Below are 27,789 nucleotides of genomic sequence, written 5' to 3'. Positions count from 1 at the left end.
TTTTCTCTTTCTACATATAGTATTACATATTTTCTATATATTCTCTACATATTCTACATATTTTCTCTTTCTACATATATTCTACATATAGTTGAAGAGTTTTTTCTCTTTCTATATATAGTATTATATATTTTCTACATATTCTACATATTTTCTCTTTCTACATATATTCTACATATAGTTGAAGAGTTTTTTCTCTTTCTACATATAGTATTACATATTTTCTACATATTCTCTACATATTCTACATATTTTCTCTTTCTACATGTAGTTGAAGAGTTTTCAAGAAACACAAGTGATCCTCATACCTATTTCATCCAAAAGAATTTCACTCATTGAACGATCGCCCGAGCCAACATAGAGCCAACCAAGACTCACAAACGCTGCCACAGTCATTGATGGAGGGACATTTAGTTCAATGGCAGTTTCGGGGGTGAGAGCTTCTATGCATACAGCCAACATCCGCAGAACTGAACTATCCATACTACCTAAAAGTATTCATTTTACGTAATCAAGTTCTGATTTTTTTTTTTTTCTTCTGTTTTTCTTTTTGTGTACGTATCCTAGGGTATAGAATACCTAAGCACATAGCAACATGATTTTTTTTTTGTCAAATTTGCTTTTAAGAACAATTTAAACTAATAGTCAATTCCCCTTTTTTGCTGAAAAAGACCAAAATTTTATATTGCGATTAACCGCTAAATTGAAAGAAAACCAGTCTTCGAAAAAGGAACATCGAACTTAATGGCAAATCATGAGTAAGTGTTTATGCGCCAAGGACCAACTTCCACATGAGTTTTTATTTCTACAACACAGATATTATAAGAGATAATCACAGATCAGTCCCTTCTGGGTGGTGATGGTAAATATTCCTAAAAATCTGTGAAAGTCAACTCACTCATTATTTTTTTTTTTTTTTTTTTTTTTTTTTTTTTTTTTTTTTTTTTTTTTGTACGCGTGTCCGAGCATAGGAAATGAATTTCTCGCATTCCAAACTGCAAAATACAGAATGACGGAATGTAGGTTAAGCTTTTATCGCGATAAAAAAGAAAATTCTTAAGAAAATTTAAGTCTACTTGTATGACAAAATTGAACTCCAGCTAACGCTTTCTCTTAGCACCCGTAAGACCACTAACTCTCCTAGCTTGAAGCATCTTTCCCTATCTCAACAGAATATTAATATCAATCTTAAAAGCTGAATTAACAGAATTTTCTTGCTTGTGTGCTAAAGTACAGATTATACTTTTTCCACAATCTTCAAAATGTAGTATTTGGCACTGTAAAGCAAATGAATCAAGAAAAGAATCATTTAATCAAATCGAATTTCGTAGTTACGGCTAGTAACGCAACTTATTTACGCTACCTTTTACAACATACTAAGCACTAAGTACGATTTATCACACTAGTAAAAAAAAAGGAACGGATGAGAAACGATTAGTTCTGCAGTGCCCTGGTTCAAGTTCGTTCTTATAGCGTGCGTTTCGGTTGACTGAAGTAGTGAGGGATAGTAGAGAACGGTGTTTATTACTCAAAAGCCCGGAGTGTCCAAACTTACACGTCAGATGGTACCTGCGCTCTTTAAGGGTTAGGATTCATACCGCTGCGAGAGCCGATTCTTGGTTCCTAGGATGATTTTTAAGGCTCTTTGTTGGCACTTTTTCAATTTCGTCATTGAGGTGGTGGATGTTATGAACTTGTAGTCCCCAAACTGGGAATGCGGATTCAAGCAAAGGGCGTACATAACACGTGTAGACGAGCAATAATTGCTTTATAGGAATCCCGAATCGACGCAATGTGGTTAGAGATCGCCATCGGCCAGGCCTAAAGGTCTTTCACGTTCGTTTTCTTCTTATTTGATCATTTTTTATTTGTTTCAAAAGTGATGGTAAAATTTCATTTTTTTACAGTAAAAAATAAAAATAAAGACCGAATTTAATTTATTTTCTAAAATATAGGAGATAATTAGTTTACCAGATAATTGCAAGCTATATATGAATGAATACCGATTTTGACGAACTGGGGAGGTGATTCTTACTGATTCACTTATTGGGGATTCTTACTTACTGATTCACTGCTTCTTACCTTTTTTTGAAAGTCCCATTCCCAAAATAACACCAACTCCAATCATGTCGTTATTTCGAACTAGATATGAATGAATATTGATTTTGGACAAATTCGGAAGGTGACCTAACATTCCCAGTGCAAACAGGAAACCAGCATGCTCAGGTGTTGGCTCACCAAATGAATCCAACGAGGCCTTGAAAACAAATATTATATACATTATAATATAATATTAGACATTATAAAATAAACAAATACAGTTAGCATAATTGTGAACAGATTTCATCCGGCCTTATTAAGACAAAAATATATATATATATATATATATATATATATATATATATATATATATATATATATATATATATATATATATATATATATATATATATATATATATATATATATATATATATATATATATATATATATATATATATATATATATATATATATATATATATATATATATATATATATATATATATATATATATATATAAAATATGACTTTTTGCTGCTGCAATGCATAAAAGGAAACTCTTGTATAGTTATGAAATATCTCATAATTGTTCCAAGTTTTTCACCTTTTAATCACCTTTTAATTTCATCTTTTAAATTAAAATTGTCAGTGTTCGTTTAGAAAATTTAATTTTTGCTTTTTAGTGAATTTTGCCATAATTTTTTTTTTAATCTAATGTCTTGATACTAGTTTATTTAATTGCAAGATAATTTTAGATTACTAATTTATTTTATTAATGTAATAAACATTAGACATTATTTTCTACTGTTTAGTGCATTTGGACATAAAAAGTATGATTTTAATATGTTTTTAATACGCACATGATGCAAGGGTAAAGACAAAAAAAAACACATCAAAACGAACTAAACTTGCAAGACATGTAGCATTTTTAAACATCTGATAGATATTGTGGAGTCCCCCTACTATATATATATAAAAAAAAAGATACAAGAATTCCTCGCTAAGTTGTCCCGACTAACTATTTAAGATTCTGAATACTTAGATATACTCAAAATAAGATTAAAAAAAATATATATATATACTTATAAGAGTTCAGGGTCTATTCAACTATAAAGTTGCAAAAACAAAAAAAAAACTTCAACATAGTCTCCCTCCATAGCGCTCCATGGCCAGGAAGAAGCAAGGGAGAAACAAAAAAGAGCAATAAAAAACAAAAAAAAAACAACATCCCACTTAAAAAATCGCCAAGATCAAATTTAATATAAGATTTTTAGAGTTTATTTAAAAATAAATTATAGCAAAAACACTTCAGCACAGTCTCTCCCTTAAGGTTTAAAATTCTTAAAAATAATACATACTTATAAGAGCTCAGAGTTTATCCAACATTAAATTACATCACTTCAAAATGGTCTCTCAGGCTAGGATTAAAATTCTTAAAAACAATATATCACAGGCAACGCTGTAGCGTTGCCTATAGTAAAGGCGATACGGCTTCAATGTTTTATTATTATTATTTTTTTTTTTTTTCCAGAGGCACTTCATATGGAAGGGGTCGTCGTACAAACTTCAAAGGGGGCTCATTCGATTGGAAATCGAGAGTTCTAGTGCCATTTTTAATAGTCAAAAGTGATTGAAGGGCAACTAGCCCCCTCCCCACGCCTACCAATTCCCCAAAAATATTCGAAAAAAAACTTTGACATACTCAGTGTGTTCATTTTATTGGTTTTCATGATAGAGCTAATGTTTTAGAGTAAGACCATCTCAAACTAAACCCAGGGCAGGGGTTTCCTGTTATGATCTAAGGGCTTATAAGGCCTATATAGAAGGCATAGTTATAGAAACTTTAAAAAGGACTCATTCGAATGGAAATTAAAGGGCTAGGGCCCTTTCTAATAGTCAAAAGCGGTTGGAGTGAAACTAGCCCCCCTAACCCCCCACGCCCATCATTTCCCCAAACACATCCAATCAAAATTTTGAGATAGCCATTTTGTTCAGTGCAGTTGAATTCCAGATAGAAAATATATTTTTTAGGAGGAAACTCCCCCACAGTCCTCAAAGCAAGGGTTTTAAGTTATACCCTGGGGTCATATAAGGGTTTTATAGAAGGTACTGTTATAAAAACTTCAAAAAAAGCTCATTCGATAGGAAATTCAAGTAGCTAGTACCCTTTTTAATAGTCGAAAATGATTGGAGGGCAACTAGCCCCCCCCCCACGCCCATCATTTCCCCAAACACATCCAATCAAAACTTTGAGATAGCCAATTTATTCAGTATGTTTGTTTTCTAGATAGAAAATATGTTTTTGGGGAGGAAACTCCCCCACAGCTCTCAGAGCAAGGGTTTTAAGTTGTGCCCTGGGCGTATATAAGGTTTTTACAGAAGTCGTTGTCGTAGAAACTTCAAAACATTCTCATTCGATTGGAAATTAAAGGGCTAGTGCCATTTTTAATTTTCGAAAGTGATTGAAGTTTCACTAGCCCCCTCCCCCCCCCCCCACGGTCATCATTTTCTCAAACATATCCAATCAAAATTTTCAGATAGCTATTTTGTCAGCGTAGTTGATTTCAAGATAAAAAAAATATTTTTGAGGATGACACATCCCCACAACCCTCAGGGCAAGGGTTTTAAGTTATGCTCAGGGGGTATATAAGGTTTTTTATAGAAGGCGTTGGCATAGAAACTTAAAAACAGTATCATTCGATTGGAAATTAAAGGGCTACTACCATTTTTAAGCTTCAAAAGTGATTGGAGGGTAACTAGCCCCCCCCCCCCAACGCCCATCATTTCCCCAAACACATCCAATCAAAATTTTGCGATAACCAATTTGTTCAGCATAGTTGATTTCCAGATAGAAAATATGTTTTTGAGATGGACACTCCCCCAGAACTTTCAGGGCAAGGGTTTTAAGATATGCCCAGGGGGCATATAAGGTTTTTATAGAAGGTGTTGTCGTAGAAACTTCAAAAAAGGCTCATTCGATTGGAATTCAAAGGGATAGTGCCCTTTTTAATAGTCGAAAGTGATTGGAGGGCAACTAGCCCCCCCCCACGCCCATCCTTCCCCCAAAGACACCCAATCAAAAATTTGATATAGCCATTTTGTTCAGGGTAGTTGATTTTCCCATAGAAAACATGTTTTTGATGAGGAAAATCCCCCACAACCCTCAGGGCAAGGGTTTTAAGTTATGCCCTGGGGGCATATAAGGTTTTTATAGAAGGCGTTGTCGTAGAAACTTCAAAAAAGGCTCATTCGATTGGAAATTCAAACGGATAATGCCCTTTTTAATAGTCAAAAGTGATTGGAGGGCTACTAGCCCCCCCCACGCCCATCATTCCTCCAAACAAATCCAATCAAAATTTTGAGATAGCCATTTTTGTTCAGCGTAGTTGATTTCCAGATTGAAAATATATTTTCGAGGAGGACACTCCCCCACAACCCTCAGGGCAAGAGTTTTGAGTTATGCCCTGGGGGCATATAAGGTTTTTTATAGAAGGCGTTGTTGTAGAAACTTCAAAACAGGAACATTCAATTGGAAATTCAAAGGGCTAGTGCCCTTTTCAATAGTCAAAAGTTATTGGAGGGCAACTAGCCCCCCCCCCCACGCCCATCATTCCCCCATGTTATGAAAACATTCTATGGCTTCTAGGCATTTCTATTTGAGCGGGAAACTGCACCTCAATCTTTGTGGAATATGCTTTTTCTTGCATAAAACATCAAAATATAATAAAATGTCAAGTTTCGGTCTGCTTTACCACTTGCAAGCAACTGCCATTGATATTTCTGAATCCACCTGATCAATTTAGGGAGTGAAGAGTAGGCCAACACTCATAGCGGACCCATTCTGTCGTGCTATGATTCACATTTTCAATACTCGGCGTCCGGACTATCATATAATCTACCAAGCATACAACTACCCCACATTAGTATCAATAAATAAATGAAACCCAAAACGAACAAAAATTAAAATAAATATTAGAGTCAAACTCAAAACGAGCATAATGGCAGAGTTAAAAAAAATGGCTAAACTATATGAGTCTTGAACAGTCTTGGAAAGTATAAACAAAATCAAATTGAATATTAGATATATAATGATATTAATTGTTGAAAGATCCATCAGTTCAAGATTTTTTTTCACTGTAATTTTTTTTTCATTTTCAATGCTGTAAGAACTGGAAAATAATAAATTTGTAATATACGAGTAATTCATTTTCAGTGAAGCACCAATGACGCAAAAGGCTTTAGGTTTTTACAGTTAAAGAAGGGGCAGTATCCAAATATTGCTTGTAGTGAAACTATATTTGTCTTGACCAATTTTGAAAAGAACTAATAAATTAAACTGAATATTTGATGCATAATGATATTAATTGCTAAAAGCTCATAGGTTCAAAATTTTACTGTAATTTTAATATTTATTTTCAATATTAAGTACAAAAGAAAACATTTGTAATATAATTCGTTTTCAGTAAAGCGCCAATGACGCAGTAGGTTTTAGGCTTTTGCAGTGAGACGATACCCAAACTCTTGTTTGTAGTTATTTTTATTCGATTCAAACTTCATTTGCATATTCAATTTAAGTTTCACTCGTTTTAAGATTTATTTATTCGTTTACATTAATATATATTGTATCTTTGTTCGCATTGATTGTTTATTTAATTTCTGTTCGTTTTAGGTTTCATTTATACTTTAATAGCAAAATATTTGTTTTCGTTTTAAGCTTATTTTCATATTCAATCTAAGCATTACTCGCTTTAAGATCTATTTGTTCATTTATATTATTACTTGTTGTTTGTTTTTTGCTATGATTGTTTATTTAATTTCTGTTCGTTTTGGGTTTCATTTATTCTTTAATAGTAATTTCTGATCGTTTTGAGTTTGAATTTTAACAGGTATTTGTATTTGCTGAGCTTAAGTTTAAAATTGCCTTTACTTTTATTTGAAAAAATTATTTTTCGGAAAGTTTTTTTTAATTAATACTTATAAGAGTTCAGAGCTTATTCAACAATAAACTACAACAGCAACACTTCTGCATAGTCTCTCCCGCAAGGTTTCATGGCCAAGATGAAGCAGGGGCGAAAAAGAAAGAAAAAAGAAGAAGAATTATGCACAAAAAAACTAAAAAAAAACTAAATCATAAGCTAGGTATAAGTATAGGCTATAATTAGGAAAACAATAGGAACATGGACAAGCAAGGCCGTACCCAGAGGGTGGGTTAGGGGGGTTTGACCCCCCCCCCCCCGATATGTTTGTTTGACTCGTAAAAACGTAACAAAAATGGATATAAAAAAATTCGTATTTGTTTTTTGAGGTTTTTTGTGTAAGCCCCCCCCCCCGAAAAAAAAATCTTTGAGTAGAACCCCCTCCGAAAAAAATCCCTTTTTATCTTTTAAAAAAAAATAATCTTTTATGTTTATAGTTTGCCTCTTTTATCATATATAAAAAAGACTTTATAAAAAGACTCATATAAAAGACTATTCCATATTATATATTAGTTTAATATATTAGTATAAGAACTCTACTATATATTTAGTATAATCCAACTGTTACACTCACCATCAAATGTTTTACGCCAATCTCGCGACTAAAAGATTTCACATTGTGTTTTGATCAATTTGGTTCTTTGCAGTTATTGAATTAGTCCGAGTTACTCAAACAATTGGCAAAATCTTTTAATATTGTTAAACCATTTATCTAAATTAGACATACAACATAATAATTAAACCAACCAAGAAGCAGAGCTTGTCCATTGGGTGGGACACACTTAATCAACATATTTTTAAAGAAAATATGTATAAAATAAGAATAGCACGGTCCGTTTTACTGATCTTAGTGGGATTATTATCAATAAAAGTGATTAGTAAATATCCTGTACAAAATTGATTATAAGATCTTAATGTCGACACTGTTGAAAGTAATATTTATACAAAAAAAGAAATAACTAACATATTTCTCTAAAAATTTCTATCTTCTTTCCCCCAAAAAAATCATAGGTGCGATAGGTGCAATTTTAGTAAAGACGTATTAATTTGAATTATCCTTGTTTACTATTTATTTTAAATACTGTTCTGCTTATTTTTATTCTTCTACCAATTTCTATTCTTTTCTCAGTTGTTTCAGTTCTTATCCCTTCCCCTTTCCTCTGCCCTTACATTTCATTTTAAACTTGATTTGTTTGATTTCTTCACTTCACAAAAGCTTGCTTTTGGGGTGTAAATATTCCTTGGATTGTTTAATTTGTCTGTAATCCATTCTAGAGCAATACATTGACTGATTAATATGATTACTTTCCAGAGGAACAGATAGCAATGAAGATAGCAATACATACCGTGGATTACTCGAGACGTGTGATTTAATTGCAGAGCGAGACGTAAAATCAAATAATTAAACAAATAATGCAATCTTATCGCCATCAAAATTCACATATTCCAAAAAATTAGAGCTAAACCGCTACCAGTAGACTCTTTAGCTTGCAGCCTTACAAATTTCACACTGCAGTCCAAAATTGTTCGGTAATGAAGCTGTTAAGTTTCTCATATTAAATGAACCAGATATTCTCGTTAGCTGAGTTAGAAAACGCAGAATTATTATATCTTCCAGCTTTTTGCAAAGATTCTTTTCTCAACTCAAAATATTTAGTATTCCAACAACTAGTTAAAGAACTATTTACTCTTCCAATATTCTAATCTCATTCGAATACGCTTGTCCTTGACAACCATGTCTCACCAACGACCAAGGAGGGGGGAGGGAGGGATGGTGTCTAACCCCAAAGCTCCTGGTCTGATGCCTAGACGGTCAACCTCAATGCATCTAAGACTAAGAAGCTACTGATCACCTAACCAAGGGCATTGTGTTGACACCCGAATCTTATCTTCAAGTGTGAAGGTAAGAGTAGAATTGAAAAACTTTGTCCTTTGGGAATTCCTCATTCCTTAAACTCTCTTGTGGCACCCCTTTGATCAGGTTCGATCCACCTGTACCAAAAAGTTAGCCGTGATTCTTCGTTCAAAGAACCTGCTACAATTTAGCGCGATTACCCCTCTGTGCAGGTCAAATATTATGTCTACTAGTGAATAAGGATGCTCGCGTTTTTTACGGGCTTCTTCAACCCCTTAACAATGCTAATCCCTTAAGCATAGTTACTCCTTACTGGCAGCATTCAATAGGTAACAAAATAGGGCCTCAAGAACAAGTTGCATTACCAATCAGGTATTTTTTCAACCTCTGAGTGAGAAAATTGATGTCATTCTCTCACTTCAACTCTCACTCACAAATTGATTCACCACCCTCACTTCGATGAGCTATATCTTCTTGTACAACTGTTTGCAAAGTCAATTGGGTAAAAATACAGAAACACGTCACGATTCGATTAGCTACAAGAGACACTCCATGCGCAGTAGGCTTCTTGATTTACAGCTTAGTAAGGCGCAGTCCTTGAATTAGGAATAGTCTCTACAGGGATATAGTCACTGTTAATACGGTAATAATTTGGTTACATCTAAGTCGGGGTTTTCCCTTGTTTTTAGAGGGATTATGATAATAATAATAATAACAAGTTATTATACGCCAAAGAAACAGGTCATACAGCACAGTATTTTAAAATACACTCCACAAGACAAATAACATAAATATCAAGTTTCACTCATTGATGTCAACGCTTCATTTACATATTTACATAACTGCCTGATTGTCCTTTTTACAGTCGTTTTCAGGATCCCCGGGCACTCCAAGTTACCACCTTCAAAATACTTTCCCCTTAATAGAGAAAGTTGCTGGCACTCAGTGAGAATATGGGCCACATCCTCAATACCTAGGTAACATCTGGGGCAAGAGTAATCCGCATCTGCATCTGGGGCCACCCTTTTTCTTTCAAATATTCTTTTTCTATTTTTTAGTGGCAGGCAATTCGCTCGGCTCCAAAACCAGGCCCTCAATGTCTCCCCCGGTAATCCTAGTTTAAAATAATATTCAAATCCAAATATGTTATGGAATTCGTTAAACGAAGATATTAAAAGTAGTGATTTAAACGAATTTAAAAGGCTGTTGAAGAATGGATTGTTTTCTAAAAATAATTTTAATGATTGATTTAAAAGAATAAATAATTTAATAGAATACATAATTGATAAGGAAAAATGGTATTAAATCCTTAAAAATTAGTATTTTATTTGATTGATGTGTATTAAGGAAGAAGTTGAGTGTTGACTCAGTAGTAGCAGGGTACATTATGTTGCAGTTATGTTTTGTTTTTTAAACCCCTTCTGAGGTTAATGTTAGTTACTATTATTATTCTTTCCTTTGTGGATTTGTTTGACTATTTTTCCTCCCGATCATACTGTGACATTTGGAGGGGATGAGTTTATATTAATGTTTTTGTTAATAATTGAAATTAAATAAAAAAATTGATCCCTTTAAAAGGAAGTTCAATAGATACAACTCTAGGGATAAATTCTAAGTAAATCGCTGGCTATTGGTACATCAGACCATAAGTTTAAAGTGGTCCAGTGTCATGAATTTTGTCATGATTTTTTTTCTCCCACGAGTATCATTGTCTGACAAGTATTCAATATTGAGAAGAACCAGTGATGCTGCTATTGTTATACCATAGATGTGTAATACCATAAAGGTATAATATGATGCCTTCTAATATTATACATCTTATACCATAAAGGTATAAAATTATACCATAAAGGTACAATAATATATCATAAAGAAAAATCCAAGCAGCATTTGGTGCTATTTTTCTCCTCCAATTACATCTATTTTTTCTGCATTATTTCTCTTAAGGGGCAAAATCAACCAGAATACCAGTTTTTCTGTACGCCTTGGCAATTTCCGCTATAAAAAGCACACTTGTGTTACCTATGGCTACGAGAAAAAAGACTTCTGTCTTATTGAACGCATTATAAATCTGTGAGCCAATGGCAGTTCTATGAAGAACATTCTTTAAAATATGTAAATCTCAGAACGTTGCCTACAACTAAAAACAAAGGTAACCCCATAAAATGTATTGGGCTAACAAACCAGCCTAATAGTAAATTACTGTTTCACCTTCGGTCTATTGAACCCAATCCAGCTATCAGTCACTCCTTTTGTGTTTCTCCTCAAGGTTAAACCAGCTGCTACACCATTATGAAACGATGGCCACTGATTCATATTGGCCGGAACATCAATATGTGTCAACTCAACAGTTGTGTTTCTCGGCGGCGCTTTCCCAGAGAGACACAGTCGAGGGATACTCAGAGGATCGAAGACTTCTTCAATTTCACTGGTTTCAAGGGACAAGGCTCCCCTAAAAAAGGAAAAGAAGATTTCTAGCAAGAAACACAAAAAATAATTTCCAAAAAAGGGAAACGAGGAAGTACAGCAAGACAAAAATTACGGTCTGTGCAGCAAGCAAAAAAGATAACGACATGTACAACAGGGAAGAAAGATATTGCATTTTTTTTTTTTTTTTTTTTAATTGACACTACGACAAATGATCTTCTTAAGAAAGCAAAAATAATTTTGGATTTTATAATAATAATAATAATAATTCATTTATAATCAACATCATATAAAAATATATGACACTCATGGAGTAATTGAAAAAAAAGAAGAAACGAAACTTAGCACCAACACAAAACTAAACAATATACTCTCATCCAAAAGGACATTAGTTAGCTTGCACTTAGTTGCAATAATTAGCCTGTTTAGAAGCTGAACTGACTAAGCCCATCAAACGGATGATGAAGAAAATTAAAAAAATTTACATTGCGGGTTTTTATACTGTATTAATAGAAACTATTTAAGCTGGAGAAAAGGTTTTGGGGGGAGGCGGGGGCGGGGTAATTTTTGGATAGAGTTGGTTTTTACTGATGTTTTTCGGTGTCGATAGTGTACTTAGTAAGAACGTAGCATTAAAAACAAATTTTTCAATTCAGTTTTCAACTTATTAAAGTTTTCAATTCAGTTTTCAAGTTATTAAAGTTTTCAATTCAGTGTTCAATGGTAAGAATGTATTTTGAGAACTTTTGGTATTAATTATTATCTTTAAAAATTATCCTTAAAGAAAATAAAAAGTAAAGAGCCTCCTTTTACAGAGTATAAAATATAAAACCAGGTCGAGCCTTTTTTTGCAAATATAAAAGGGGGCTAAACTATAATACAGATTTTCATTTCTATAGCTCATAAGTAGCACGAGCATGTTGTGTCTGACTATACACAATAAACAAGCACAAAAAACAACAAAAAAAGTTATTTATACTAAATATTTAAATGGATCCATTAAATTTGTAACAAATATCTAATAAAATGTAAGTATAAAGAAAATACACGTAAGAATTCTTTTCAGAAACTAACGGTCTACATTCTCAAATATATATATAAAAAAAAAAAATCGAGTTCAATGAAATATAGAGACAAATTATGGAAAGCATTGGGGGGGGGGGGAATTTGTATTGTAGAAAACTTAATATTTCAGGGGGAGTGGGGCCAAACTCAGGATGTATTTTAAAATGGGATTTATGTCCTTACTTGCCTGAAAACTGTCCTTGGTTCCAAGTGTATTTTCTAATGAGGAAAAGGAGAAGATAACAGAAAAATTCGTCCTGCTTTTAAATAGATAGTTAATATATACTTGAGTATTAAAAGTAAGTACTCAAATCTTAAAAAGAAATGTCAACACAATTACTTCAAGCAAGCAATGTCATTAGAAATATAATAATGAATGAAAAGTGAAAAATCTGCCATTAGGCAAAAAATCAAATATAGAAATTAACGTCATGCCCTTAAATACATAGTTAATTCGTATTTTGAACACTAAAATAAGGGAATCTTAAGGGATTTTTCCACCGTCCAACTGTTTGCTAACAATGTTAGCTAACAGTTATTTGTTTGGACGGCGGAAACACAACTGTTAACTAACAGAAATGAATTCTCCAACCATTTTCTCCAACAATTATTCGATTTATTAAAGATATTCACTAACAATGATAGCTAACAATTTTTGTTTGGACGGCGGAAAGCCCCCTCAAATCTAAAGCCAAATAACAACATACTAACTTCAAGAAAACAATACCATCTGAAAAAAAGGTAACAGCACATGAAAAGTAACGAACCTGCCAACAGGTAATGCCATAGTGCGCATACACAGAGCAAACAGGTGCCGTTCCTGTTCTTCAAGAAAATCGTGGTCAGATACTTCAGGTCGTTGTGTGAGAGCTACAGTAACTGGCCGAGAGGATGTAAGAAATCTACATACGGCGTCTAACCTACGATCATTTGGGAAACGGACGTGAAATGACTAGAAAGACAAAAAACTGATGAGAAATTCCATAATTTAAATACTGGCAAGAATATAAAAAAACTTTTTGATGAAAATACACAGGGTACGGTCCCCCTAACAAAGATCATTAGGAATTATTTGAAGAAAAATCGCCAAACTAAGAGGCTTAGTTGGTAAACACTAAACCAGTTTAATAGTCAAGCAAGGATTAAACACTGTTTGACATTTAAAAATCCTACATGCTCCATTGAGATTAAAAAAAAAACATTTTTCATTATCAAAATAAAGAAGAAATGAATAGAAAATTTTGAAACAAATTAGATCATTGAAACAATGGCAAAACCCATTATAATAACCACACATTTGAATAATCATACTTTGGGGGAAAAAAGACTCGGTTACAATTAGTATATATATTATAAGCCGTCAATCTAAAAGATCTAGTAAACGAACACTGCACTAGTCAAATAATCAAACAATGAGAATGGTGAAGCAATATTTGGTATTCAAATCCAGATCAGAAATCTATAGGCCATCCGGCCATTTGGAATCACAAATCTGACCGGCAAATTCAATCAATTATAAATAAAATTTCGAAGATCTTCATTTTGAAGTTACTAGACAGCAAGAAAAATGACTGTGAATTTTAAACAAGGATAAATGAAAATAAAAAAATAGCTTTTCGTCATTATGGATGCATCACCAAACAATCCAGGAAGGAGGCACGGAATATGCTGCACCTGACTGATAGAGAATCCTTTGTAGGTAGTGTATAAAAAAAGGTAAAGAATACGATATTGGACTTTACAGTCCCTACCGGCGGTGCTGATCTCCGTTTCTTGGCCCTTCAGCCAGGAAATGCAATGGGGGATTGGGGGACCAACCATCCTTTGCTTTCGCACACCCTTCCTGTTTACCTTTCCCAGATTTCTCCAGGTAACAATTTAAAGCTGGGTCAAATAATTGAGTACACTAGGATTTGAACCCTCGTCCTCTCGGACAAAGGATCGTTAATCCAGCGCACCAATTCACCTGGATAGGACGGTCAGGTGCAGGTGCAGGTGATGCATAACTCCAATTATTCTGTTTTTATTCATCAACAGCATTAGTTGAATAGCTTTTACTGTCCATTAACTGGATTACAGAAAGCGGTGTCACAAAAAGGTTTCAGGGAGGGGGACAAAATGTATTTCTCAGAATCTAGGAGGGTTAAATTTGTTGTTATTTTCAGTTTCTTCGAGATAAACTTTACTTCTAAAACATAGAAGAATCATTATCTATCTATAGATAAATAAATTTTTTTCTGATGTTTTTCTGTAGAGTACAGCATCTTATCGCTGATTTGTCGATGATGGTTTTGAAATGGATGGACCAATTCAAACTAACCACTAGGAGCGGTAAACCTATCTAAGACGAACGGATACATATTCAGACGAACAGATACATATACATATTCAAAGGATACATATTCAGTTAAGTCACGTTTACATTCGGAATTTTCTGGAAAACTGAGACGGAGAACTGGTAATATGGATAGTGTATACCGCTACTGCAGTTCCAGTTTCCCGTTTCTTGATACGGGGGCACACCCAAAAATAGGAAGCGAAAATGGGTTGTTCCGTTTTCTGGGAGCTTTATCAAGCAACGAATTTGAAAAGGAAGTCATGGGCTTTACCAAGAAAGATAAAGAAGCTACTATAGCATCAGTAATAGTCAAATGAAGAAGTTTTCTCACTGATTGAAATATAGACGGACAAAGTTGATGACCAGAAAACTGGACGGGAAACCAGAGGACACAATACTAAGAGACAAGTAGCAGTCTACTTTAGCCATACAGATTGCTAACTGTCTCCCAGTTTTCCGTCCCAGTTTTACAGAAAACGTCGAATGTAGACGTAGCCTACTCTTATTAATGAATATGGTAAATTTCAAGAACGGGGGTAGTGTTTTCTCTTCGCTTTTTCCTTTCAACTTGTACTAACCAAGAACATCCATTTATATGTTATCCTTACACATAAAGTTTTATAACTTTACTAATTTTGTGTAATTAATGTCGAAGATCTTGAGAACATATCTATTTTTCTTCAATTAACTTAAATTATATTTCCATTTTTTCCTTTTATTTTTAAGACACTTGAACATAAAATCTAAGGCTTAAATATTAAATATAAAAATAAGGCTCTTAATTTTAGGTTTGCAGACTGAGGGCACGAGCAGCACTAAGCAGAACAAAGGAAACAAAAGACAATTTGCCCCCCTTGGAGGTTATTATCCAGTAAACATTCAACTTCAACTAAATGAATCACCTTAAAAATTATTTACACTAAATATTGAACTAAATAATAATTCTTGACGACACACAGCACACTGGGATTTCCATCATGATTATAGGTAATTCGGCTTGTTATATTTTATTATAAATTTATACATACATTTTATATTATTATATATTATACAATATTATATATCATAGCGTATCATATATTATACATTTATACAAATTTATACATTTATACAAAATATGCATTTACAATTTTATTCCTGCTTTTAATCCCCATAAAGTTTCAATGGCCTGTAAAAGGGGTGGAAGAATTATAAAATAAACTTTAAACGTTAAATTATTTGAACATTAAACATTTAAACACATAATGTTTAAAACATTTACGCATTAAACAAAGAAGAGAGGGAGAGACATAGTTCATTTAAATATAACAAACCCACAACTCAAATCAGACGATAGGGACGATTGTCGATTGTCGAGACGATTGTCAGTCGGATATCAAAAGGCCGTATCTCCACTTTTGGTAAAACCAGTTAGTCTACCAACCAGATTATCCGTTCAAAAAGGCGTAAGTCAGTCTCATAAGAATTTTTTTTTTTAGCTCGACTCGAATAGTCACCTAATGATCGAAATCAGAACCACGTTTCTAGATCGTCGTTCTGATAGTAGCTTTCTATTTTAATAGCAGCTTTGTAATCCTTCATTCAAGTAGCAATTGGCCTGGAAAAGCATTCAGTACTGACATTCTTAGATGTTAATATTTACCTATTTGAAACTGAAAATAGAGCGAAATCAAGTACGGTGATACGGGACTCCACACACCCGGCAAAAAAATAATAAAAAAAATACACATATACATACAAACATACATATAAATTCGTAAAGCAATATATACATACACATATAACACCACCAATTAATTACAATCAATATAACACAATCATTTTATATTTACTTCATTTCAGTTATTTCCGTTTAATTTTTATTATTTAATTTATTTTCTTATTATTGTGTGGACTCGAAATGAGCATAAGCCTAAATGTTTTTTTTAGACAGACCGTGTACTACATAGGAATGTCATGAGTGGCAACAGTGCTTCTTGTATAAGGTTAATGATTAACATGCGCAGGAATTTGGTGCAGATGGTGGGCACAACTTTGAAACATACTCAAAAATGGGTAATTATCCAGACATACATAACAGGAAAAACCGCGTCATTTTGGAAAGGCTCGGCTCCAAATTCTCCCCCCCCCCCTTTCAAGGCTTCGTAAGCACAAAAACAAAAAAGGATATTTTAAACCACTATTTTCAGTTTTGATGGAAGAGGAAGGGTAATGGCCGCCTTAGGCCAATCTCAGGAGGGAAATGTTCTCCCCCAGCCAAAATTCATGTAACAAATCAATCGTGCAACTTACAGAACTTTCCATTCCTTCTGTTCCTGTTTCATCTACTTTACAATTTGTATTCTTCATGTTCTTATGTGTCGGCTTAGAGGGATTTAGAGTATCTCCCACAAGCTTTTCGAGCCGTTCAATATCACGAGAGTTGAGCTGATTATCTTGCTGTAAAATAAAATAAAGAGAAAAGATAAATTATTCAATAGTTGAAAAATGCTCTCCTAAAAATAATAGTTGGAGAACTTGGTTCCATTTTTGTTTGTCAGATATGATAATCTACAGCAGAAACAATAACGACAGAAAAACCACAAACAAAAAGAGCAACAAGTATCACAACAAGCAATAGTTTAAAGAGGAAAGAAGTAGTTGAACAATAAAAATAATAAAACATTAATCTAAAACTTATATATGCATAAATTATGCAATTCTGCTTCGAATATTGGTTATTACACTTTAAATTCCGACATCTTTTTTAAAATGAATGACGACGCTTCGACTGAAGTCTTAACTAACTGAAGTACTGAAGTACTTAACGACTGAAGTACTTAAGTTATGAGCCATTTTATGATCAAACACCGTATTGGTTATAACTAGATTGTTATACCTACAAAATTGCAAAAGTGTGTAGCCATTACTATTTTCATTTCCTACACCAAATTTACCTAGGCTAGGATACCATTTATCCCTATTTCTACCGACCTTAGCATTAAAATCTTCTAGTAAAAACACCATATTTTTACCTTGGATCCTGTCTATTTGCTCCTGCAGCTGTAAGTAAAATTTATCTGAGTCACTAGTATCTCCGTCAGTTGGTTCTACAGGGACACATTTTAGTATAACTGATACCCTGAACTTTTTAGTCATAAATTGAGCAATTAGTATTCTATTATTAATACCTTCCCAGCCTAAAGAAGACTTAGCAGCTTACTTATTCATCATTATGAGCCCTACTCCCTGTCTTTCCTGCCTGAGTATACAAATTCTATATCACCTAATTTCATACTTCCTACCCCTGGGATATGAGTTTCTGAAATTCCTTGTAAGTCCAGTTCAAATCGTCTGAGTTCGTCAGTCAAAATGTCGATACGATAGTCATTTTTTAACGTTGTAACATTCCAAGTTCCAATTTTCATGTTCTTTAATTCATTGAAATTACTTTGGCCTCAGGAAAAGCAATGATCTCGGAGAATAGGGCAGGACAGGGATCAACATATCTTCTCAATTCTATACCAAAGGGCTTAAGCCGGCTTAGAACCGGACAGCAAGAAGTCCCTGGGACCTCCAGCATGAATGGAGGCTTTGTGCAATCCTGGTCGCATCGTGGTAGCAGCATGGTTTTCAGCATTTGGCGCTGCTCTTCTATCGGACAATTCAAAACATGAGAAGGTAGTATTTCGATATAAAAGAGAAATCAAATTGCAAAAAAGAATGATGCGAGTTGGATTCCCAATCATTGCTACTTTTTTTTTCTTATGAAAAAAAAAACTTAGAAAAGAGCTTTTTTTCAATTTTGTTCGATAAGAAAGGAAAATGTGACATTAAAAAAAAATTATGTATTAAATGAATAAATAAAATGCTTTTTGAAATTTAGGAAAGAACCATTTTTTTCGACTATGTTCAATGGAAACGAATAAAAGGGTATTTTCAAAACATTTCTAGGGAAAACGAATGCTCTCGCCCCCCGTAAAGGCACCCCTGCTATATAGGCGTCACTACTCGAAGAAAACTTAAATTCTTAATATAAGAGATTCACTTAATATCGACTTTTTTTATCATCAAGCATCTTCAGAATACTGTGTTCTGGTTAGTTTAAGTTGTAAAATACATTTTTTCATTTCAAACTGCGGCTACATAAAAATGAAACATTTTAATCAAATCAACACGACTTATTTGAAAAATGGCAGCAAGCAACAATTATTTTACTTTCATAATTGGAAATTTATTTCCTTTACAAAAAAGAACATTTATTTCCGTTGTCACAGTTCGAAATGCTGAAAGATAGAAAAAAAAAAATTCCAACTCAGAAATATGACGTAGATAATTTCGGAGACCACACTGCTTTTCCATGACGACAGTTGTCCAGTTTTTCCAGTTCAGTTGTCCAGTTTTTACTACTGATGACGGTCACTGTATATGTGACCGAAATATCTGGTATTTTTTGTGAATTTTCTATACACTGTCTATTAAAAAGGATTTTATCCCTATTTTGAGCTTTTATTTTATCAATTCAGAAGGACTCCAAAATAGGAGAAAATTACAATTAATCATTTTATAAGGCATATAATAATATAAGGATTTATCTCTACTTGTTCATGTACAAATTCTCCCTATGTATTCTAAAGTTCAGACCGTAATTTGAACCTTACAGCAAACAATATATATCTTAAACGATTTCTCTTTTTTAGCTTTAATAGATCCAAAACTATTAAGGCTGCCTTATTTATTTATTGATGGTAATTTATGGTCGTTCTACGCTTGAAATATTTGACTTTATTTCTTCTCATCTTTCGTTGAAAACTGCTTTTACTAAAGAAGCTATCTAAAGATAGTGAAAAAATACATTCGAACAATAGTGAAATTTTTTTTTATTTAAATTCGTAATTTGCTATGACTCTTCCTTGCGATACGTGGGATTGTACCGTCAAACCTCTGATTGAGGAGCGCAGCTTCGGCCACTGCGTTATCACAAGGTACTTTAACACATGATTCTTTTACAAAACTAGAAAAATGCATACTTTTGACACAACCAAAAGAAAAATCTTAGAAACTCGATGTTTTCTGGTAAGAATAGACCAAAGATGGATTCACTGGGTAAATAATGTTTTGATGTCATTGATACTTCAAAGGAGAGGTCGAAAAAAAAACGCAGGGGGCCGGTGTGCAAAAAGTGGGGTAGCATGGTAGCCATGCTACTTGGCAGTTATCATGGCCTAGTGAAATTTTTCGGCAGACTTTGGCAGAAAATGACACAGCTTCCACTATCCCCGAATTTGTCGGCAGCTTTTGGAATTTTGCCGAGTTCTGCTACCTGCCACTTTCGAAATTTTCACATACATGGAAGGGGGGAGATAAAAAAAGCAAACAGAGAGACAAGACAGGAAAAAAGAGTTAGTGAAAAAAAAGAAAGAGAGAAAGAGAGAGAGAGAGAGAGAGAGAGAGAGAGAGAGAGAGAGAGAGAGAGAGAGAGAGAGAGAGAGAGAGAGAGAGAGAGAGAGAGAGAGAGCATAAATCAGCTGCTACAATATTACCTGAAAAGATCTCATTTTTGCTAAGTCTTCTCTCGAGATAAGCGTATAAACTTCCTCAGCCCAGTTTTGCTCAGGTTCATGGTGACATTCAACCAGCATATTTAACAGGGGTAGTCCCACCCCAAAGGGTACATCTAAAAAATCTTCTTTTTTCCATCCACAGAAGGTCAGATGAAGCATTGCGTCGTGGTTCAGATTTTTTGATTTCAACATTATACCAAACTGATTTTGTATTTCTGTATTCTTAAATATAATCGCATAGGCCTGTTAAGAAAAAAAAAACTATTAAGTTCATCAAACTTGGAGAATATTATTAAAATCATCACGATATTTTATTCATTAAATTCATGACACTAAAAAACAATTATATCGGAACTAAAGTCCAAAGGATTGCACTAACCAGAAATTCCCCATATATTATCCTCCAAAGCAATTAAGAAACTTTCAATTGAAAATATTTGATTCCAAACTGGGGAGCTGGGGAGGAGGAGAATACCTTCTACAAAAAAAAAGAAAAATAGTGGACTGAAAATACACCTTTTTCTAATTTTAACCCTCTTCTCCCAAAAACATGCTCTACCTGCTCTCCTAAGGATTTGACCAGTGTTGAACTATTTTTACTCCTAACCCTGCCTAACCAAAGTCCTACACTCTTTTCTTCAAAAAAAAAAAAAAAAATATGGAATATGGCAAAAAATAAAAAGGATGATGGCAAAGATGTAAATACCATGATTCAGAGTGTTTTAATAATTATGTATCTTTAAATGAGTGTTACCTGCTTCTTGAATACTTACACAGAAAGCATACAAAAACTTGCCACGAAATTTGATCTTTACAGTTTATTCATTGATGCAAAATGTAGTGGTACAATGGTACAAAGTGGTACAAAATCAGTGTTTCCATTCTAGGGATTTTCCCCTTATAATGAGGATTTTTGACGTCTTTTAGGGGCAAAATTTTTCATTGAGGAATTTGGGAATTTTGAGGGATTTTAACAAGTCTTCTGGATTTTTTAAGGAATTTCTAGGGTTTCGGCCCTAGAAGATGCTCTTCCGATCCGAAAAAAGAAAATAGACGTAAGTAGTTTTTATCCCATTTTTCCAGAAAGCTGATATTCTGAACGCACCATAAAGTGAGTTAAGGATCTTTTGCACAGTCAATTCGGTAGTTCATTATGTTTGAATGATTGCCTCTGCTAGATAGAACGTTCTAGAAGACGACGATAACAACTAAATTGACGAAAATAGCGACGAAGACCACACTGCCTTTCCATAACAAACAACAAAAGTACGAAGAACAATAGGGAAATCTTTTTGCAAGACAGTAAATTAAAAAATTTTCAAGGCAGTCCCAGTATACTCGCTTCAACGAATTTCAACCAGGACTGATAAAAAGTAAGGTAAAACAAGGCGATCCAATGGGAAGAAAGAAAAATAAATCTCAAACGTTCTTGTTGCTAATCTAAGCTTTTTAGTAGGTAGCCTCATAAATAGTTTTGTGACCAGTTCTGTGTTAATGTCTATCGGTTTTTTTAAATAATTTGTAAGATCATTTTTAATTAAATTTGTGTATAGAACATTTAGTGTATATTCCCCCAAGTCCCTATTTAATGAAATATTATTATTAATCTTAATTCTGATTTCAATTGATTCTCGGACTACCTGCTTTATGCCTAGGTCATTGCTAATAAGAGCAGATTCATCAGGAATCACCTTGTGTTACCATAATTGTTATCAGTCCTGGTTGAATTTCGCTTAAGAAAAGATCCTTATATATCTTTGAAAAATTTTTTATTTTTGGTTGTATTTGTCGCGATTGACCGTGTGTATTTTTTCTTTCAATTGTTTTTGTCTTGATGAGGGCAGTCATTGGACATAGGGCCAATACATTTATTAAAAAGATCTTAGCTGTCTTGCAAAAATATTTCCCTATTGTTCTTCGTACTTTTGTTGTTAAACTAAATTGACATAGAAGTCAAGAAAAGAGGGGTCCGAAATTCTTTCAGCACTACTAATAATTTGAAGAAAACCTGGTAAAGATGCAAATTAGGGCTCTTTGCAGTCAAAGGTGGAAAGGTACTGCTCAATTAAACCAAAAAGGACATGCAGTAAGAAAATAATTGTTTATATCCTGCTTCTACTGGACAGCCCTCTGCACTTCTAGAGCAGATTAGACTGAATAATCATAGGCAGCGCAATAGCACTGCCTATGTAAAGAACGATGTTGGCACAATGTATTTTTTTTTTTTTTTTTGGTTTCTTGGTATTAGACCAGGGCACTTCGTATCGAAGGAGTTGTCGTAGAAACTTTGAAAATGGCTCATTCGAAATTGGAGTGACTTGTGCCCTTTTTAATAGTCGAAAGTGATTGGAAGGCAACTAACACCCCTTCCACGCCCACAATTTTCCCAAACACATCCAATCAAAATTTTGAGATAGACATTTTTTTCAATGCAGTTGATAGATCTGAAAATTAAGTCTTTGTTGATGACACCCCCCCCCCCCCCACAGCCCTCAGGGCAAGGGCTGTAAGTTATGCCCTGGGGGCATATAAGGTATTTTATAGAAAGCGTTGTGGATGAAACTTCAAAAGGGGTTCATTTGATTGGAAATTGAAATGGCTAGTGCCCTTTTTAATAGTCAAAAGTGATTGGAAGGCAACTAACACCCCTTCCACGCCCACCATTTATCCAAACACATCCAATAAAATTTTGAGATAGCCATTTTGTTCAAAGTAGCTGAAAGATCCGGAAATTAAGTCTAAGAGGATGACACTCCCGCCACAGCCCTCAGGGTAAGGGTTATAAATTATGCCCTGGGGGCATATAAGGTTTTTATTGAAAGCTTTGTCGTAGAAACTTGAAAAGGGGCTCATTCGATTGGAAATTCAAGGGGCTAGTGCCCTTTTTAATAGTCGAAAGTGAATGTAGGGCATCTAACCCCCCTCTCACGACAACCAATTCCCCAAACAAATACAATCAAATTTTTTATACGGCCATTTTGTTAAACGTAGTTAAAAGTTTTAGAAATTTGGTCTTTGAGGATAAACCCCTCACAGCCCTCAGGGCAAGGGTTGTAAGTTATGCCCTGGGGGAATATAAGGTTTTTATAGATAGTGATGTTGTAGAAACTTCAAAAATGGCTCATTATATTAGAAATTAAAAGGGCTTGTGTGTTCTTCTATCGTTAACAGTTGTCAGTGGATAACTAACAACCCTCTCACTCCCACCGTTTTCCCAAACATATACAGTAACCATTTTGAGATAACTATTTTGTTCAGCGTAGTTAAGTCTGAAAATTATGTCTTTGAGGATGAAACTCCCCCCATAGCCCTCAGGGCAAAGGTTGTAAGTTATGCCCTGCCGGCATACCAGTTTTTTTTTATAGAAAGCGATGTCGTAGAAACTTCAAAAAGGAATCATTCGATTGGAAATTGAAATGTCTAGTGCCCTTTTTAAGAGTCTAAAGTGATTGAATGGCAAGTAACCCCCCTTCTCACGCCCACCATTTCCCAAAACACGTCCCATCAAAACTTTGAGATAGCCATATTGTTCAACGTTGTTGAATGGTCCAGAAAGTATGTCTTTGAGGTTGAAAACCCCCGCACAACGCTAAGGGCAAGGGTTGTGAGTTATGCCCTGGGGCATATAAGGTTGTTATAGAAATTATTTTCGTAGAAACTCCAAAAAGGCCTCATTCGATTGGAAATTGAAAAGGCTAGTGCCCTTTTTATAGTCGGAAGTGATTGGAGGGCAATTAACCCCCCTCTCACGCCCACCATTTTCCCTAACACATCCAATCAAAATTTTGAGATAGTCATTTTGTTTAACGTAGTTGAAAGTTCTGGAAATTAGGTCTTTGAGGATGACAGCCCCCTCACAGTCCTCAGGGCAAGGGTTGTAATTTATGCCCTGGGGGCATATAAGGTGTTTATAGAAAGCGTTGTCGTAGAAACTCAAAAAGAGCTCATTCGATAGGAAATTCAAAGGGCTAGTACCCTTTTTAATAGTCGAAAGTGATTGGAAGGCTTGACATTCGAAAAGGGCTCATTCGATTGAAAATAGAAAAGGCTAATGCCCTTTTTAGTAGTAAAAGGGATTGGAGGGGAACGAGTCCCCCTCCCACGGCCACCCTCCCATTTTCCCATTATGTTTAAAACTAAATGTTGCCTAAGATAATTTATTAAACCACATTGGCCTGAAATCAAATAAAGAAATAAAAACGAGCAAAAATGGGGTTTTTATAGGCCAAATTAAGATACTGAAAAAACGAAGCGAATATTGCGAGAGGACAAACGCCTCTCTTCTTCAGCGCGAAACGAAACGATGTATCAATAAAAGCAAAAAATTAACAGAATTAAAACCAACTACCTAACAACCATAAAAGCGAGTTATTCGCCAATATCCGCGATTTGCACAAAATCCAAAAAATATGAACTGCCATCGACGGATACTAGCAAACAACTGAACAAGGAAAGGAATCAATTCATTCACTCGAAAAACAAAACGAACCAGCAATTAAATAAGTTGGAAACCTATGTCATTTGATTTCGGATTTTAATTAAGGCATTTCTTGCAGACACCCTTTGAGACCTAAGGGGTTGTTCACGTGTTTGATTAGATGATTGGGAAAGTGGTTCAAGGTTTATTTCAGGGATCACTAAAGTATCGGCTTCTCTTTTGAGAAAACCGAAATATGACTCGTTTATTCTTAAATCACCAGAATCTCTGTTTAAAGCTAGACCTAAATGTTGGTATTTATAAATTTCAACAGCTTCTCTGTAGTGCTGGACAATACCTTTATCATTCGAAATAAAACTAGCTTGATTAAACAAAATAGTATGGTCTGGTTTTTCAAAAATGTGCTCTGCAAGGGCAGAGTCAACATTTTCTGGTTTTTTCCGCTTTTTAAGTGTATTATTAATTGAACTAGAGTGCTGAGTTAATCTATCTGTTAGTCGCTGATTAGTTCTTCCAATATACCAAAGACCACACGAACAAGGAATTCTGTAGACACCGGAGTTTTCACCTATCGGGATAGGGTCTTTTCCTTGATAAATTTGGGACCTGATAGTTTTTCTGGGTCTATAATAAGTGTAAATGTTATTTTTCCTTAGATTTTTTGAAATGTGGTCTGAAATCCCTTTAATGTATGGGAGACCAAGATTGTAATGTATTGGTCTCCCATACATTAAAGGGATTTCAGACCACATTACAAAAAATCTAAGGAAAAATAACATTTACACTTATTATAGACCCAGAAAAACTATCAGGTCCCAAATTTATCAAGGAAAAGACCCTATCCCGATAGGTGAAAACTCCGGTGTCTACAGAATTCCTTGTTCGTGTGGTCTTTGGTATAGTGGAAGAACTAATCAGCGACTAACAGATAGATTAACTCAGCACTCTAGTTCAATTAATAATACACTTAAAAAGCGGAAAAAAACAGAAAATTTTGACTCTGCCCTTGCAGAGCACATTTTTGAAAAACCAGACCATACTATTTTGTTTAATCAAGCTAGTTTTATTTCGAATGATAAAGGTATTGTCCAGCACTACAGAGAAGCTGTTGAAATTTATAAATACCAACATTTAGGTCTAGCTTTAAACAGAGATTCCGGTGATTTAAGAATAAACGAGTCATATTTCGGTTTTCTCAAAAGAGAAGCCGATACTTTAGTGATCCCTGAAATAAACCTTGAACCACTTTCCCAATCATCTAATCAAACACGTGAACAACCCCTTAGGTCTCAAAGGGTGTATGCAAGAAATGCCTTAATTAAAATCCGAAATCAAATGACATAGGTTTCCAACTTATTTAATTGCTGGTTCGTTTTGTTTTTCGAGTGAATGAATTGATTCCTTTCCTTGTTCAGTTGTTTGCTAGTATCCGTCGATGGCAGTTCATATTTTTTGGATTTTGTGCAAATCGCGGATATTGGCGAATAACTCGCTTTTATGGTTGTTAGGTAGTTGGTTTTAATTCTTTTAATTTTTGGCTTTTATTGATACATCGTTTCGTTTCGCGCTGAAGAAGAGAGGCGTTTGTCCTATAGAAATATTCGCTTCGTTTTTTCAGTATCTTAATTTGGACTATAAAAACCCCATTTTTTCTCGTTTTTCTTTATTTATGTAAATGTTGCCTTAAGATTAAACCAAAATGCACTGTGTTAATGCTAATTCCCAATAAGGCATCTCAGCAGGAACCCAAGAACGACTGAGAGTATTATGTTCAAACTTTGGGGGCTACTTCAGCTCTTAAAATTTAACCAAATCAAAATAGCGTACTCATGCGTAATCAATCAAATAGCGTACCCAATTAAAATAGCCCAACTCATGTTAATTTTTGCTCGTTTTGAGTTTGAATCGGTTATTTATTGTAATTTCTGTTCGCTTTGGGTTTCATTTATTCATTGATGCTGATTTGTGGTAGTTTCACGATTGGCAGATTATTTGATTTTATTTTTTGTTCATTTTTGGTATAATGGAGTTCTTTACTTTTCTTTGGAAAACTAATTTTGTGAAAAAAGTTTTTTTAATTAATGTATAGCAATAAATAGATGTTTTTGTCAGGAATCCCTTTTCTTGTCCTTTTCTGCACCTTTACCGAAAACTTAGTTAGTTGGCCAGATAAGAGCAATTAGTGTGTTATTTTCATTAGAACTTCTCTGCCTTTTCCTGTTTCCGCAGCCTCCCTGCCTCATTCTGATGCTTGATAATTGAACTGCAATCTATAGCTGCAGCTACCCTCTAATGACACCAAAAATTTAATAAATTTGCGATACCAGGTGATCTGTCGCCTTTTACTGACATTTCAAACATTTTGTTCTTTCAATAGTATCATGACTTTCATGTCAACAAGGAATGTTTTCATTTACAAGATTTGAAAGCCAGTTGATACTCATTGATAACCCTCTGCCTGCAATACTATATATCTGTAAAGTTGTCATATGAAACTAGGTTACATTACTTTGCTTAAAAAAATGAACTTGAAAAAAGACAAAATGGAACAGCTACTATATGTAAAAATTTTCTAAAAATGTCAGTTTCTTTTATTCCTTAGTGGTTCACAGTCGCAAGAGGCAAGATGCTTTCCTTGAATTTCAAAAGTTCTGCCAAGTTGACATGCATAAGATTCTGAAGTTTGGGCAGACTCGATGGCTTTCAGTCAAAGCTGCTGTGGGCAGAATTTTGGAACTATTGGAAGCTCTTAGTTCCTACTGCAGACTTCTGCTAGTTGACGATCTAATACAGCTCAATAAGTTGGTACACACAAATCTGAACCCAGTCATGAGTTGCATGTTTGATTTTGTTTCCTTTGTATTGGGATTTCTTACTGAATTTAATTAAGCTTTTCAAGCTGAAAAACAACCGTTTTATCACCTGAAACTAGAGACTAAATCTCTTTTCAAGGAACCGTCTTTGAGCTTCACTAAGAAGGACTATATTAATTCAAAAAATGTATTCCGACATAATGAAAATGACCCAAGTGTTAACCTTCCCCTTGAAAACACTATTTTGGATCCAATTCGGCGGAAGTCTATGTTGAGGATAAAATCAGATCC

The 27,789-nt window shown here is 34.3% G+C and overlaps 1 protein-coding gene across 1 annotated transcript in view; it reads right to left on the bottom strand.

Moving 5' to 3' along the window:
- Positions 1-27,789, bottom strand: part of shtd (anaphase promoting complex subunit 1) — a 220,066-nt gene that overhangs the window by 105,612 nt on the left and 86,665 nt on the right. Inside the window, exons 14-19 of the mRNA XM_089090505.1 lie at positions 20,227-20,490; positions 16,997-17,143; positions 13,134-13,318; positions 11,086-11,326; positions 2,083-2,257; positions 309-488 (exon numbers count right to left, since the gene is read on the bottom strand). Of these exons, the coding sequence (XP_088946631.1) occupies positions 309-488; positions 2,083-2,257; positions 11,086-11,326; positions 13,134-13,318; positions 16,997-17,143; positions 20,227-20,490 (1,192 nt within the window). The remainder of the gene's footprint in view (positions 1-308; positions 489-2,082; positions 2,258-11,085; positions 11,327-13,133; positions 13,319-16,996; positions 17,144-20,226; positions 20,491-27,789) is intronic.

The sequence above is a fragment of the Artemia sp. Qi Xiang Cuo genome, chromosome 6, assembly GCF_049724085.1.
Source record: "Artemia sp. Qi Xiang Cuo chromosome 6, ASM4972408v1, whole genome shotgun sequence".
Lineage (NCBI taxonomy): Eukaryota > Metazoa > Arthropoda > Branchiopoda > Anostraca > Artemiidae > Artemia > Artemia sp. Qi Xiang Cuo.
Note: the sequence above shows the minus strand (reverse complement) of the source record. Positions and strands in the feature narration are given on the sequence as shown.